The 15040-nt window shown below is 39.9% G+C and overlaps 1 protein-coding gene across 1 annotated transcript in view; it reads right to left on the reverse strand.

Annotated features, from left to right (window-relative positions):
• The window catches only part of dnah5 (dynein, axonemal, heavy chain 5), a 191066-nt gene extending 176594 nt beyond the window's left edge, over nucleotides 1–14472 (reverse strand). Inside the window, exons 1-9 of the mRNA XM_037677265.1 lie at nucleotides 14397–14472; nucleotides 13236–13393; nucleotides 8720–8938; nucleotides 6566–6703; nucleotides 4366–4542; nucleotides 3992–4105; nucleotides 3803–3910; nucleotides 840–962; nucleotides 378–593 (exon numbers count right to left, since the gene is read on the reverse strand). Coding sequence (XP_037533193.1) covers nucleotides 378–593; nucleotides 840–962; nucleotides 3803–3910; nucleotides 3992–4105; nucleotides 4366–4542; nucleotides 6566–6703; nucleotides 8720–8938; nucleotides 13236–13393; nucleotides 14397–14472 — 1329 coding nt within the window. The remainder of the gene's footprint in view (nucleotides 1–377; nucleotides 594–839; nucleotides 963–3802; nucleotides 3911–3991; nucleotides 4106–4365; nucleotides 4543–6565; nucleotides 6704–8719; nucleotides 8939–13235; nucleotides 13394–14396) is intronic.
• Nucleotides 14473–15040: the final 568 nt, after the last annotated feature.

Raw genomic sequence — 15040 nt, forward strand, 5'->3', positions numbered from 1 at the left:
TGGACCTCATGCATTGGAAATAATCTGTCTGTCAAAATAAATGCACTTAAATTTGAGTTTGTCTCACTTCAACCTGAACATGTTTTGTACGCAAAAAGTTATTGATTTAATAAAATAGTGGGTTTCAAGGATGTAAATTTTTCCTATATTTTTATCATATTCTTTACATGGTAAATCCAAAACCTATTTTAATTTTCTAATTGGTGTACAAAGATTCAGTTAGCCCCTAAGAAGACATTTAAACTTCATTTAATAGTAAGTAATAAGTATTTTAATAACAAGGAGAAATAAACTACATGTTCAGCTGGTGATGGTTCATGAGCTGATTATCTGCATTATGAGAATGTCCATACAGTTTGACCCAACAGTTTACTTACCTGAAACTTGGTGGTCACAGTTTCAAGTCCTTCGATCTTGGAGTCCTGCAGAGCGGAGTAGGTGGATATGGTGTCCAACATTTCTAGGATCTTGTTGAGGCGGCGCTGGAATGCATCGAACTTCCCAAAGATGTACATCTCGCTGCAGTCGAACTGTCTCTCCGAGGGTCTCTGTTCCAACGTCTCCTTGGTTTTACGGAAACACCGCTGGTACTCCTGACAAAAACATTTATACACAAAACCAGCTTCAGTCGCTTGAGTCCAACAACCCTCCACTAACTTAACTACCTTGATGGAATATTTAAGTTTTCTTTTTATTCTTTAAAAAGACCAACATAAAGGAAGAAGAGTCCATTTAGTCATAATGTTTAGATGTTACTAACTTTGCCTGAAGGAAACAACAACTAGTGACAAAGAAAACAGAAGAAATAAACAAACTATATAAGACATATTCCTTTGTACCTGATTTAGGCGAATTGCAGCTTTGAGTTTATCTGCAACAACTTGCTGAGGTTGGTCCCACAAACAGTTCAAGCCATTGTTAGTGATATGAGCCTTACAGGCAGCGATCATCTGGTTTGTAACCTGCAGGTGTAAACAGCTGTTTGAGAAAATGATCTTTATGAACACAGCTGTGAAGAGTATTGCTTACCGCACATTATACACCAGTCGACAAACTATTATACAGAAATCTATAGCAATGGCCCAGACAAGCAGAGAGCTTGTTTAACCTTTGACCTTGATTTGTGGCCTTGAACTTGGAGCTGGGGGGATGAAAACAGTTTGGGACAGTCCTTTTTTAACTCTGACCTTGATCTGAGCTGGTGTGATGATGCTTGCGTGTATGAAGCTTCATTAGTTTATTTATGTCCGCCTTTGACGGACGCATAAAAAGTGGACATTTGTTCTCTTCTTGCACACGGTCAGTAAAATGTTCCAGAGGTGTTCTGTGTTTGTTATTCCACAAACACTGTAAAGCTTACAAGTTGTACTGTAGGATGTTAAATATAAAATCCATTAAGGCATAGTTTGTTAAGATCTTCTGTAACCTTACTTTAGTGGACAGATCTTTTACTACTTTCTTGTTTTCTTTTATTCATCTTTTTCTACAAAGATTAACTGCAACATGTAAAAAAAATCTTATTTTTTCCAAATGATTCTCTGAGGTGTTCAGAATTTTTATTTTAGCTTACTTTTTTTTTTCCACATGAAATCCTGCTGTAGTTTGAGATGGTAACTCTTGTTTTTTGGGTCAATTAACCTTTTTATTACACACGTGTCTCAGACGACGCATTTTCATATTTTGTTTTTCTTCATTTTAAACTAAAAATACACTCTTTTAAGAGACAGTAAATTATAAATAACTGCTGCACAACAGAAGTTCAAATAAAGATAGAATTATTATAGAAAAATTGGCTAAAATATTTACTCACAGATAGTTAAAATAAGCTAAAATATCCAGGTGTAAATTTGGAGGATTGGGTGGATAAAGGGTTAAATAATCCAATCAATGTTTCTGTATTAAAAAAATAAAATAAAATGGAATTATGTAATAATGCACTGCCAGCACATTTTTAATTTTTCATCCAAAATAGAAAATTCAACATTTTACTTCTTTCTCTAATTTATTTTTTCCATAAAAAATCAAATCCAACAAAGTCCACACAAATTGGACAAAACCAATTGTCACTTAATGCAGCATCATAAACAACTGCTCCAACTCAAACAATTTATAAACGCTTGTGATTTCTTATAGGTAGCCCATACTGTTGTCTAAATACTTTCAAACACAGAGAAAAAAACAAATATCAAAATGTCCTGATGCATGCTGAATAATCCAGGTAGATAAAGTTAACAAGGTTGAGTCAGGTCCTCTGGACGGATTCTTCTTTGATGAAACGTTTCGTCTTTTATCCAAAAGACTTTGTCAGTCTAAGGAGCTGCAACTAATTCAGTCTTATAAAGAGCTTCACATAGTGGATCATCAACCAGTTTGCTGGTGACATCCAGAACTATTTGTTCACAGGTAAAAGAAGGACCATCAGCCTAGCGACTGATTGTTAGTGCCCTGATGGCTGCTTGCTATTCACAGAAGGCTGTGATACTAGCAATAACAACATTGTAAGAGGGGGACAGTTGCCGGGGGACTGGATCTTTGGGATGAACCAGTTTTTGCCGTAATGTATTTTGGGGTTTAAAAGCCACTGGGACGTTATGTTTAGAAAATAAACGTCTCATGCAGTTTCTCTGAAACTCCCACAACATACGGAATGACCACTGGTCTGGGTCCTGTTTGGGTTTCTTCTCTGCTTTCAGAAAAGTCCAGTTAGGATATCCACATTGCTCCAGGGCCTGTCCTGTGTGGGATTCCTCCTTCTGCCTGGCTCCTGAATTTGTGGGGTGCTATCAGCTCAGAGTGGCAACATGCAAACCATTCTGAAAAGATGAAGACCATAGAGGAGGTGAAGTGGAATTGAGAAGCTTCGCTCTCAAAAATTGAAGGCTTGTGCTCACTGCCAGATCATGCACAAGCTTGAGTTTTTGGTGTGAAAACGTGATATAAAATAATAATAATAATAATAATACTTTACAACATGGAGAATTTTGCTAATATAATTTCCATTGAGTTCATGTAGGCAGGAGGAACGGAGCTTTTCAAAAACAGCAATGCTTATTTTACATCATTTTGTGTTCAGGAAACAAAACAATTCAGCTGTTTTTTATGACAAAACTAATAAAAAAAAGAAAAATCTTCAGGAGCATTTTTAGCCAAATGACGCATTCTTTTTCTGTTTTTTATTTTATTATTATCACTATAATTTTTTTTTGGTTTTTGTATTTGTTGTACATGGACATTCTTATCACCTCAGGGCACAGAATTAATATTTCTCCAGTTTTTTTGAATGTGCACCAAAAACTCCAATTAAAACATAAACGGAGCAGCATAGATAGGATCTAAATACAACTGTAAGGACTTAGTTAAACAGTATTTTACTGTGTCTGATTCTTTGACCAAACTATGTTATGTGAAGTTGTATTATTTTATTTTAATAACCTTTATTTAACCAGGCAGACCTCAGATCAGTTTTTAAAGAGGCCTGAGCCTGAAGGCAGCCTAAACATTAATGTTTTGAAAAAGAACTACACAAAAAACAAGGAGAACATGTAAACTCCACACAGAGGGATGCCAAGTCCAACCTTGACCTTCTTGCTACGAGGTCACGGTACTAACCACTAATCCATTGTAGTTCCCCACTGAAAAGCTCAATAGGGCTTTAAAAACTCTCTATGATAATCAAGAATAGTTTTATTTTATCTTTTTAGCCAAAGATTAAAAGAAACTAAAAGCCAACCCGTTCTCCTGATGTGATTTATATTTTGCAGTATTTTTAACATCGACACGTGTTGTAAGACGATAATAGTACCTTGATGAAAAGAGATGTGATATTTTCTGATGTGTTGTAGTAACGAGAGAAACTGTGAATCATCTTGATGGCATTAATCAAACCTGGGATTGCATCAACCATCGATACCTGGAGGATTAAAAAAATAATAATTCTGGTTTATTTTAACCAATCAACATTTAAATACTTTAAGTGTTCAGTTTAACTTGCAGGATTGCTGTTGTAGAGAGGATCATAGAACTTCTCCAGGCTGTAGAGGTACTTGACGTTGTCTTTGGCCTCGTTGGCTGCATCAGTGATCCGAGTGTCCAGTTCCTGCCATGACTGAAAACAAAAGGGTCACTGCATTTTAAAATACCACATCTTAAAACTCTTAAAATGACTTTAAGTGTATCCTGATGCATGCTCAATAATCCAGGTAGAAAAATCTAAAAAAGTTAAATCTGGTCCTCTGGACATTCAAAAAACAAAAACAAAGCAAAACAACAAAAAAACTTTAAGTGTAATTCACGTGGCAGAATGAGTCGTTTGGCAGCAGACATTAATGAAACTAACACCGCTACGTGAACAGACGTCATTCTGACCTTGATAAGTTTAGATTTGGCCATCAAGAGCACGCCGCGTATGGCCCTGAAGTCGGGGCTCTTCAGCTGGTCCAGAAGATAGTTGAAGCGGAACATCCGTTTCTTCCAGTGGTCCAGCTCGGCCCGAGGGCCCAGGTCATCAGCGTCCTTTCTGAGCAGGTCGCTCTCTGCTAAAACCTGGAGAACAGAGTTGACTTACAAAGATTCATGATCACAAACAGCACGTTTTACAGTTTATCAGTTGGTGTCGGCACAATGAGAATATTTATCTGGAGATTTTATTGTTGTCCCCCAGTTAAAGTCAAATTAGGATACAAAATAAGCAGATGTTGTACTTCAGGCAGGTGCAGAGGTTATCCACATCCATCTTAAGAGATGTGTCTCATCGTCTGCTCTGTGAGATCAGGCTCCTCTCATCGGGATGCAGATATTTGATTCCTTGATGTAAAACTAAGCGGTATAAAACCAGTTTTGTTCCTGTTGTCATAAGCTTCCAAAATTTGACTTGGCATAGCATAGCTCCGGGCCATTTTGTACGTCATTTTTGAAACATGTTATATTTTATGTGGCAAGAAAATTGACTCACCTCACTGTAACCAAATCTACCTAAGGGTATAAATAAAGTTGACTGATTGATTGATAGATGTTTGTAAATGTTTAAAGTGGTACATACTAATAACTTCCCCTTGGGATTAATAAAGTATTTTTGAATACTTTTTTTAAATTTTCTCTCCGTGCATGCGTGGGTTTTCTCCAGGTACTCCAGTTTCCTCCCACAGACCAAAAACATGCATATTAGGCTGATTGGTGACTCTAAATTGTCCCTAGGTGTGAGTGAGAGAGTGAATGGTTGTTTGTCTCGTTTGTCTCTATGTGTCCCTGTGATGGACTGGAGACCCGTCCAGCGTGTACCCCGCCCCTCACACAGTGATTGCTGGACATGGGCACCGGCGACCCCCGTGACCCAAAATGGAATAAGCGGGTAAAGATAATGGATGGATAGATGGATGGATGGATGGATGGATGGATGGATGGATGGATGGATGGATGGATGGATGAATACTAAGTCCTGATGCTGTTAGACTCATGAATCTCTAACCAGAACAATCACTGTGAAAAACCATATCATGTTGCTGCTGAGCTGTTTCATGCTGATGTGTTCATGCGTGCTCATCTGCTCACACAGACTCATGCTCATGTTCGTGTTGCTGTTCGACGTAATGTCTTTATGCTATTAGTGTTTAGTGTATTTTTAGTTTATGTTTTTCTTAGTTCATATCTTAGCTGCTATCATTGTTTTTCTTTTACATTTTATTGTTGGATGTAACTGGGACCCTGTGTACATAATTTCGTTCCACCACATGTACCACATGTGTTGCGAATGACAAAGAATCTCTGACTCTCTGATACACTTAAACACATTTTATTTGCATAACAATAAAAAGTAGGTTTAGTTTGTTTCAGGATAAATAAATTTCAAACACCGTTTGTTGATATTTGGAGCATTTTAACTCATGTTTTTGGATGTACACTTGATGTGTTCAGTTTTAGTCAAAGCCAACTCAAGCAAACATGAAATAAACAAAACTAATTTCATTTTGAAATCTGGCCACAAGTTGTACAGCACAACAATTAAAAAAAGCATCTTTACTGAGCAGTTAATAAAAATGTGACCCATCACATCAAACTGAGAATTAAGTTGCAAAGTGCTAGAGATTGGTTTGTTAAAAAAAAAAATAAAAAAAATCAGTATCTTAATTTTGGCAAAGTATGGTGAATAAAAACTTTATTTCTGGGTCCCTTGAGATGTCCAAATATAATCCTATGCTTTGAAGCACTTTTTGAACAATAATAACAACTTTTTATGATTTTGAACAGAACAAAGTTTTTCTATTTTCCCTGCATGCAAGTAAAAAAATAAACTTTCCAGCTGGGATATCTCAATTTCAAATACGGTTTGTGGTTTTCCTTTCAAATGGCATCAAGAAATCCTCAAAAGAGGAAAAAACAGGACTCCGATGGATTTTCTTGGGGTTATTCCAATAAGCAAGATAAATCAAGCCACATTTCTGGAACCACTCATGATATCAGGATGATATCGGTATTTGAAAATGTGTTTTGTCTAGTTTGACCAAATCCGATTGAATCATTGGTTTGATGTGATAAGTCCCAAATGACGACACCTTGAATAATCTCTTACTTGTTCGATCTGTTTGATCCACACTTTCATGCAGGTCTCCATCTTTTCAACAGTTTCTGTGCTGCTGGCTGCAGCCTTGTAGTCGGCGGGGCTTTTTAGCATCCGCACGTGAAACGCGTCACACTCCTTCAGAGTCACCTGAAAACAAGCCACAGCAGGATTTATGTAAACTTGTTCATTTTAATCACATCCTGGACAGAGAGGAACGATGGCTTGAGAGAGGAGTAAAGGAGGCCATCTTTGTGGAAAAAAAATTGTCCATCATTAAACAGGGGTGGAGGCCTCTGGGTTCACCTGTCCCCCTCTTACAATGCTGTTATTGCTAGTATCACTCAGACTCCTGTGAATAGTAAACAGCCATCAGTGTGCTAATGATCCATTGCTAGGATGATGATCCTTCTTGAGCATGTGATCAGCTGGTTTTGGTTGTCAGCAGCAAACTGGTTGATCCACTCTGAGAAGGTGCTATTTAAGAGACTGAGCTGAAAACAGCACCTCAGACTGAGGAAGTCTTTTGGATGAAAGATGAAACGTATCTACATTTTTTTGCTTTGTCTTTTGTTTTTTTGAATGTCCAGAGGACCAGATTGAACTTTTTTAAATGTTCATTTTAATAGCGGGGCTGGCAGCAGAGCGGGAGGTCGCTGCTGCAGCTGTGGAACATCTCTGTTGCTGCCTTTGGCCACGACAATCCTTTCAGCGGGCCGGGGGGCGGGATGAGGCGTGCGGCTTGATCAGATAGCGTACAGTCTCCGAAACCTCCTCCGACTTTTTCGACTTTTCTAGATTGGCCTTGAAATTGGTCTCGAACAGCGCGTTCGTCATGATGGGGCCTTCCATCAGGTCCTTCTGCAGTTTCTCCGGCAGGGAGGAGGAATGACGGAGCCAGGTGGACCTCTGGATCATCGTCATCCAGGCTGCGATGCGGGACAGGCAGACAGCAGATGAGGCGCACAGGTTGAGGATGACGTCAGACGCCTTGCAGAGGGAGCTCTTCGTCTCCTCAGGCAGATCTGCGTTCTCCAGTCTCTTTGAAACGCTGTACACCAACAGCGCCATGTTATTGTTTGCTGCAGCTGCCTGGAACGCACACTGGTGAGCTCGATTGGAGAGCGACGTCACCGTCTGGTCATGCATCCCGGGATGAACAGGACGCTGGTCCAACCTGGACAACTTTGCTCTTAAAGCTTCCGCCAGGCTCAGCTCTGGGGGATTACCAAGGGAAAGTTCCGCTCAGTAAACCCCTCCACTCTGGTGATGGGAGTGAATGTGGAGACGGGCGCTCTCGATTTACCAGGTCCAGCTGCGGCCTCGTTCCAGTAGGACATCACTGCTGGGAAACGAGGCCAGATGGGATCAGGACGGTGAGTTGGGGTGGAGCCAAACCTTCCCGCTAGATCATCCGATCTGGGCGAGGGGAGGAGAGGGACGGAAAGTCCCTTCGTGTCAGCAGCCTCCCGGATTATGCTGGGCAGCTCTGAAAGGAGGGCACCGATGGCAGGGAGCGGTGTGGCCGTTGAGGCGGAAAGGCCCGGGGGGGGGGGGGGGGGGGGGGCACCCGCTCGGCCCCCCTCGTTCCGACAGCGGGGCTGCTGCTGACGTCGCCTGTCCCGGAGGAACCATCCGATTCGCTCCGAGAGCAGGCGTCAAAAAAGTCGATGGCATCGTCCAGCAAACAGTCTCCTGCCACAGAGAGGCATTCCTCGACGTTAGCCTTGAACAAGGCTGCTCGCCTCTGCCTTTCCTCCAAAGGGAGGAGGTCACAGAGGTGGCAGGAGGAGGCACGGGCAGCATGGCGGGGACCCAGGCATCCTTCGCAGGTGTCGTGCCGGTCGAAGCTCAGCAAGTAGCCGGTCTTGCAGGACGGACACAGGCGAATGGTGTGGGGCTGGACCTCTCGATGTTGAAGGTCAGTGCTAATCGCTCGCTGAAGAAAAATGGGAGCCGATTACCCGCTCTTAACGTAATTTATACAGACCGGGTGGGGCCCACACAACAGGTGGGCGTGGACTAAACTTTTCAGTGCGATGCTTTGCATGACGGAATAAACCCAATAGCGAAGGCCTTAAAGGGCTACGCCTATACTCATAGAATCTGGGGTTACAGTACATAACCAACGTTTTATTTACTCATACAGCAACACATATTTCTTACTTTCTCTTGGAGGCTCTCTTGTGCACCGGCCAGAACAGACACGAAGCTTTCAAGTGAGGTTATGAACTCGTGTTTCACAGCCTGGGCCTGAGGGGCGGCCAGCTCCCCCCAACCATGGTTCGTCTTCCTCAGTGTGGGGATGAAGATATCTGAGAGCAGCTGCTCCACACTTTTTAACAGACCACCCTCTGTTGTATCCAACATGTTAAAATTCACATCCTACAAAACAGAAGTGTTGTACATTACAATAATTACAAAATATTTGATTGTGTTCAGAGTTCAGAGTCAGGCTGAGGCTGAAACCAAACATTTCAAGCTTTACAACATCTGTAAATCTGCTCTGGTCTACAGTGAAGAAACAAACCTAAAGTACCAGGTTTCTTTGTTGGGTTTGATCACCACAGGGGATGTTTAATTCTTCCTCTGGAGACAGACTAACAATAGGTGCTTTTGGACCAAACAGTTTAAAGTTATAGAAACATTTAGTCCTGCTACGGAGAGCTTATAAAGAGTTTGGTTTCATCTAATAGCATGAGGTGTTTAAAAAGAGGATAGTTAAGTAAAAACAATACAAACCTGCCAAAATACTGGAAAACAATCTACACCTGGGCTGTGGGAGGGAGAATGTTTCCAGGGTAAACCTGGTCTGTCACAGAGGTCTTATAAATTTGAAACAACCTCAGAAAGGTGAGAGGCTGAGGACAGGGGAGCAGGAGGAGTGACATATCAGCGGTGGTGAGACCGTATAAAAAATTAACAAGACAAAAAATATAGTTTAATTAACTAAAGCTGAAAAGATAGAAGTACTCTGAGTAACTTTTTTGTGAAGTCTGGATGTTCTCCAGAACATGATACTTTCATTTCCACCCAGAGTCCAAAAGCATGATTGACAGATGAATGAATGGATGGTTATGAGAATATGAGAAAAACCAGGCAACTCTGGGCCTCTGCTAACAAACAGCAACTTTCAATATCAACAATTATTTTAAATCGTTAGTGTCTTCAGCAGCTCCTTTCGGTATGTGAAACACTGAATTTAAAAGTGAGATGAATGAAAGGTTTTATACTCAATTTCAGGACCATAGGTGAGGGTAGGAATGTAGACCGAATGGTAAATAGAGAGATTTTGCTTGTAGCTTAGTTACTTTTTCACCACAACGGACTGGCACAGAGTCCACAGTACTGCAGAAGCCACACCCATCTGTCAATCTTATGCTCCATTCTTCCCTCACTGTGAACAAAACCCTGAGATACGTGAACTCCTCCACTTGAGGCAGAATCTCCCTCCCAACCCTAAGAGGACACTCCACTCTTTTCAGACTGAGGACCATGGCCTCAGATTTGAGGTGCTGGTCCTCATCCCTGCTGCAAACCACTCCAGTGATCATGGCACGATGACGTCAACAGGACCTCATCGGCAGAGATGAAATCCTGAGGCCACCGAACCAGACGCCCTCTGCCCCCTGGCTGCACCGAGAAATTATGTCCATGACAACTCTGAACAGAATCATTGATGACGGGGAGCCCTGGCAGAGTCCAACTCCCACCCTGAAGGAGTCGGACGTTCTGCCAGCAGTGAGAATCAAAGTCTCGCACTGCTTGTACATGTGTAAAAAAAATTGACATATTTTATTTTAATTAAAATTATCAATTAAAGATATCTGCTTCCTTGACAAAAATAAACTTTTTAAATCTGAGACATCAGAACAGAAAACAAAGAAAATATAACAACTTTACCATTTAACAGTAAAACAAACACAAGTTTTTGGATGGAGATCTAAATAAATATAAAACACAAATGTAGTCATATTTGTATTTTTTTATACTTATATTTTTCCCCATAATTTTCTAAAAAAAAAATAACCACAGTAGTTCTAATTATTTAGACTGTTTGAAATGTCTCAAATAAAGTGATCAGCATAAACCATAAACCTGTTTTAAATAGTTGTCTTGACCATCAGGACATCTGAGAAGTTGATATTTTTACAGGAACGAGCAACAAAACTCCAGTCAGTCTTGTGCAGAGCTGCAGATGCCACTCACCACCTGCTCCCAGTTAGCACCCTGGTATCTACTTTCCTAATTCTCATTTGGGAACAATCCACCAGATTTATCCACTCCTGGTTCACACGCAGAGGCTCAAACCCAGATAAACTTTACAACTATGACTTAGTAAAGTTCTGGTTTACCCTATGCAGCTATGACGACGTCCATGTGCGTTTGGTCAGAGTGACGAGAGTAAGTTAAACAACCAAAACAGTTAGGTCCAGCTAGTGTTGCAGTAACAAAATAAATTAAATTAAGTTTATGATTATGATTTTTTTTAAATACAGTGGTCCCTCGTTTATCGCAGGTATTTGGGACCACGCCCACCAGCGATAAGTGAAAAACCTCGAAGTAGGGATACAGTAGTCCAAGTTCAGTTCAAGTTCAGTAAACTTTGTCATGACGTGCCAGGCTGCAATCACTCTCATCACCTGTCACTCCCAATCTCCCTCCTTAAATAAACAATAAACATTGTAATACTATAACATTTTAAATATACAATCCATACAGCATGAATTGTATATTTAAAATTTTACAGTATTTAAATGTAACTTGTAGAGAAGAGAACATGTGTCCAGTTAACCACTGTTTTTGTCTGTCCAAACAGGTCTCACTTGTAAATGAGTCTTTGAGGCTCAATGTGATTTATCTGTTTAAATAAAGGTTGAATGAATGAAAAAGTGAAGAGAAGAGAAGAGAAGAGAAGAGAAGAGAAGAGAAGAGAAGAGAAGAGAAGAGAAGAGAAGAGAAGAGAAGAGAAGAGAAGTGCAGCAGGACATCAAAGGGATGTCACACAGCTTCATCTCTGCAGCACGGAGCAGAAATGTACTTCTTGATCAATTACACTGAAACAACTGAACATAGAAGTTCTAAAATAATTAAAAATAACTTTTAACACTTTTGTATTTTGTGATTATGAACATACTTGGAATTTTAAGTTGGAAGACAAAAGTCGATTGGTGCATCTGGACAGCAAAGGGTTAACCTTCACAAAGCCGATCCAGCAGGAGAAATGTGTGTTCATGGCAGAGAAGGAAATCAGCTGATCGTCTGCAGGAGGGAGCTTCCCCTTCCACTTGTGTGCTGCACACATGGTGCAAAATAATTTAAAATAATGTATTTTAAATAAACAGCCCATGGCTCATCCATCAATCAGCCAATTGTGTCATGTCCAATTTACTTTGAAAAACCGTGATATAGCGAATCCACGATAAACAAACCGCGAAATAGCGAGGGACTACTGTATATAATAACTAGAAAAAAGTCTGGGCAGGATGGAGAAAAGTTTCAGGAGTGATTTGTGACAAAAGGGTGGCAACAAAGGTCAAAGGAAAAGTTTACAAAACCAGATTGTATGGTCTGGAGACAGTGGCATTGACAAAAAGACAGGAGAAAGAACTGGAAGTGGCAGAAATGAAGATGTTGAGGTTCTCCTTAGGAGTGACAAGGATGGATAAGATTAATGAGATCATCAGAGGTGCAGCACAGGTTGAACAACTGGGAGATAAAGTTAGAGTCCAGACTGAGATGGTTTGGACATGTCCAGAGGAGGGACAGTGGGTATACTGGTAGAAGGATGTTAGAAATGCAGCTGCCAGGAAAAAAGTCAAAGAAGAGATACATGGATGCAGTTAGAGAGGACATGGAGGTAGAGAGGATGCAGAGGACAGAGAAAGATGGAGGAAGACGACTCGCTGTGGTGAAGAACAGCTGAAAGAAGAAGAAAACCTTTTGAATGTTCTCTGAAGGTGCACACAAACCTCCTTATTTACACACACATGCACACGTGTTTTCCATTGCGCCTTGTTTTCCTGTGACTTGTAGCAAACAGCCTGTTATCGGCAGAGCTGATTAGCTTTCCTGCCGCCAGCAGGAGGGCAGCTCCGATCAATAACCAGAAGTGCCTGTGATATCAGAGCTGCTGATGAACCCCCCGCTGTCCCGCTTCAGATGAAAACACCATTCATGGATCCTTTCTATCATTTAAATAGGAAGTTATTGTAAAGCAGATGGCAAACAAATAACTGCTAAATTCTCTTTCTCCCTGAAGAACAAGCTGTTCGTTTAAAAAAAACAACAAATTGTGCTATTCTTTAAAAGGTTTTTAAGCTTTAGGCCGTCTGGAACTATCACGGCTGAAACCATGCAGGTCACGTTGTGCTTCTCGTTGATGGGGTTGACTTGCACGCCTGGGAATTTTTAAAACAGCTCAATGATGAAATATAATTAAATTCTTGTGATATTGTTGTATAGCATGAAGGTTAAATAAAAATAGAAAATTATGTCTGATATTTTTTTCTCCAAGTTGCTCTTTTCAGAGTCACAGTGCAATACATTTGAAACTGATTAATTCATTTTTTAAGACTATGATTCTAATCAATGTTTTTATTTAACATTCCAATCAGCTTTCTCTGACCTAATAATAGAAAACCATTTGATGCTTTTATTAAAACCGGACAAAATGACTCACTCTGTGTATGTTCTCAGAGGTTATTGCCTTCAGAGCGTTGGCTCTGGTGAAGAAGACGCAGACTCCGGTCAACGCCACGTCTCTGCCGTCCGTCACAAACACTTTCTTTTTCTGACCAGGCTGCTGAAAATCCAGCTGGGAGGATGTTGAAGGTGCAGCTGCTGAAAGAAATTTTGGTCAAAAATGTAAAAATAGGACAGGCTTCAGAAAGTACGAAGCCTAGCACATGCCATGGGTCAAAATAAAAACAAAGGTCATATAAATATTTTTTTTAATTTAGAATTTGAGGTTTTCTGTGTGAGGTTTACCTTAATTTATTTAATGAGTGTGCACAGATTTACTTAATGTCATTCTAAAACCTGTTCAAATCTTTACCTCCAAGATCACAAACCATCAAATCATTGTAAACCCACAAAAATCACCTCCCGTCAGAGACTAAGCAGAGAATAGAGCCTAACTATAACTACAACCCTTACAAAAAACAACTATATGAATTTACCAAGTTCTCATGATCACATGATCGTTTTAAAAAGTTTTCAGAATCACACGTGAAACAACTCGTTTCACACAGTTTAACAAGTCTTCACTGCTGAGAATGTGATTTTCTCATACATTAACTTTGCATGTGTGCGTGTGTGTGTGTGTGTGTGGAGGGGGGGGGGGGGGGTCTAAAACTGTCACTAAAGTACCAGATGATACATTTTTCCTAAATTATACAAATGTGCATGTTTCCAATTCACCTGTTGAGTGCCTGGTGTGATTTAAGTGAACACGCAGGCAATACTATACATGTTGCTGAAAATAGCAGCTAAATATAAACTTTATTTCACTTCCAGTGTTACTACATACTGAAAACAAAACGAAACTCTGCTCCAGCTGCACATGAACATTAACGATGTCACAAACCTGTGCACAAATTTACTAAACTGATGGAACAGATTCCTATGACCTCTACTTTTATTTCACCATCTGGCACCAGCACAGCTCCATACTTTAGAGTGCTATTTGTACATTTGTAGTACTTTGAATAATATTTTGATCAATATTTGACTACAGACAAATTTATCTTCAAAGACAAATGCTGAAATTTAGATTTGTGGAATCCGGACAGTCAACACATTGGATTTATTCTTGCATATCTTGTAAATGATCTTGTGTTACCTCCCTCAGTGGGCTCAGACTCTTGATAATAAAACATGAGGTGGGGGAGACCGTCGGCCACAAAGAACTGCTCCATACGGTCAATCTGCACCGGTGGGGAGAAAATATTTAAAAGGTTTAATTGTTTAAGCATTTACAGTCTTAAAGTAAAATGAACAACCTGAACTTAAAATAGATCAAATGTACTTGCATAAACACACACAATGCACAGTTTACTCTGTGACTTTTATGCAAGAGAAAAATAATGTTGTTCTTAAAGTGATGCCCTTCTACTTGCATGTGACCTTAATATGTTGTTATTTACCTGATCTATTTAAAGTTTGTTGTGATGTGAGAACTCCAAATTACTTTTAAAAATATGAGATGTTTACACTTTTCACCAAGGTACATCTCCATTATTTAACCATCGCAGTGCATTCTTGGTCGAGTACATTGGTTGTAGTGGAGACTAAGGAGTTAAGGCTAAAAAGTTATACCATGACAAAGAAGTTATATTTTGTAATAATCGTAATGCACAATATATGGATTAAAAAAAAAAGAAACATGTTTAACTTGTGATGTTTAATTTATTAGCTCAGGAGCTAACACCTTAATATATATATATATTGATAAGCATGAAGGTTAAATAAAAATAGAAAATTATG

Source organism: Nematolebias whitei, chromosome 5 (assembly GCF_014905685.2).
Source record: "Nematolebias whitei isolate Nwh7 chromosome 5, NemWhi1, whole genome shotgun sequence".
In the NCBI taxonomy this organism is placed as follows: domain Eukaryota; kingdom Metazoa; phylum Chordata; class Actinopteri; order Cyprinodontiformes; family Rivulidae; genus Nematolebias; species Nematolebias whitei.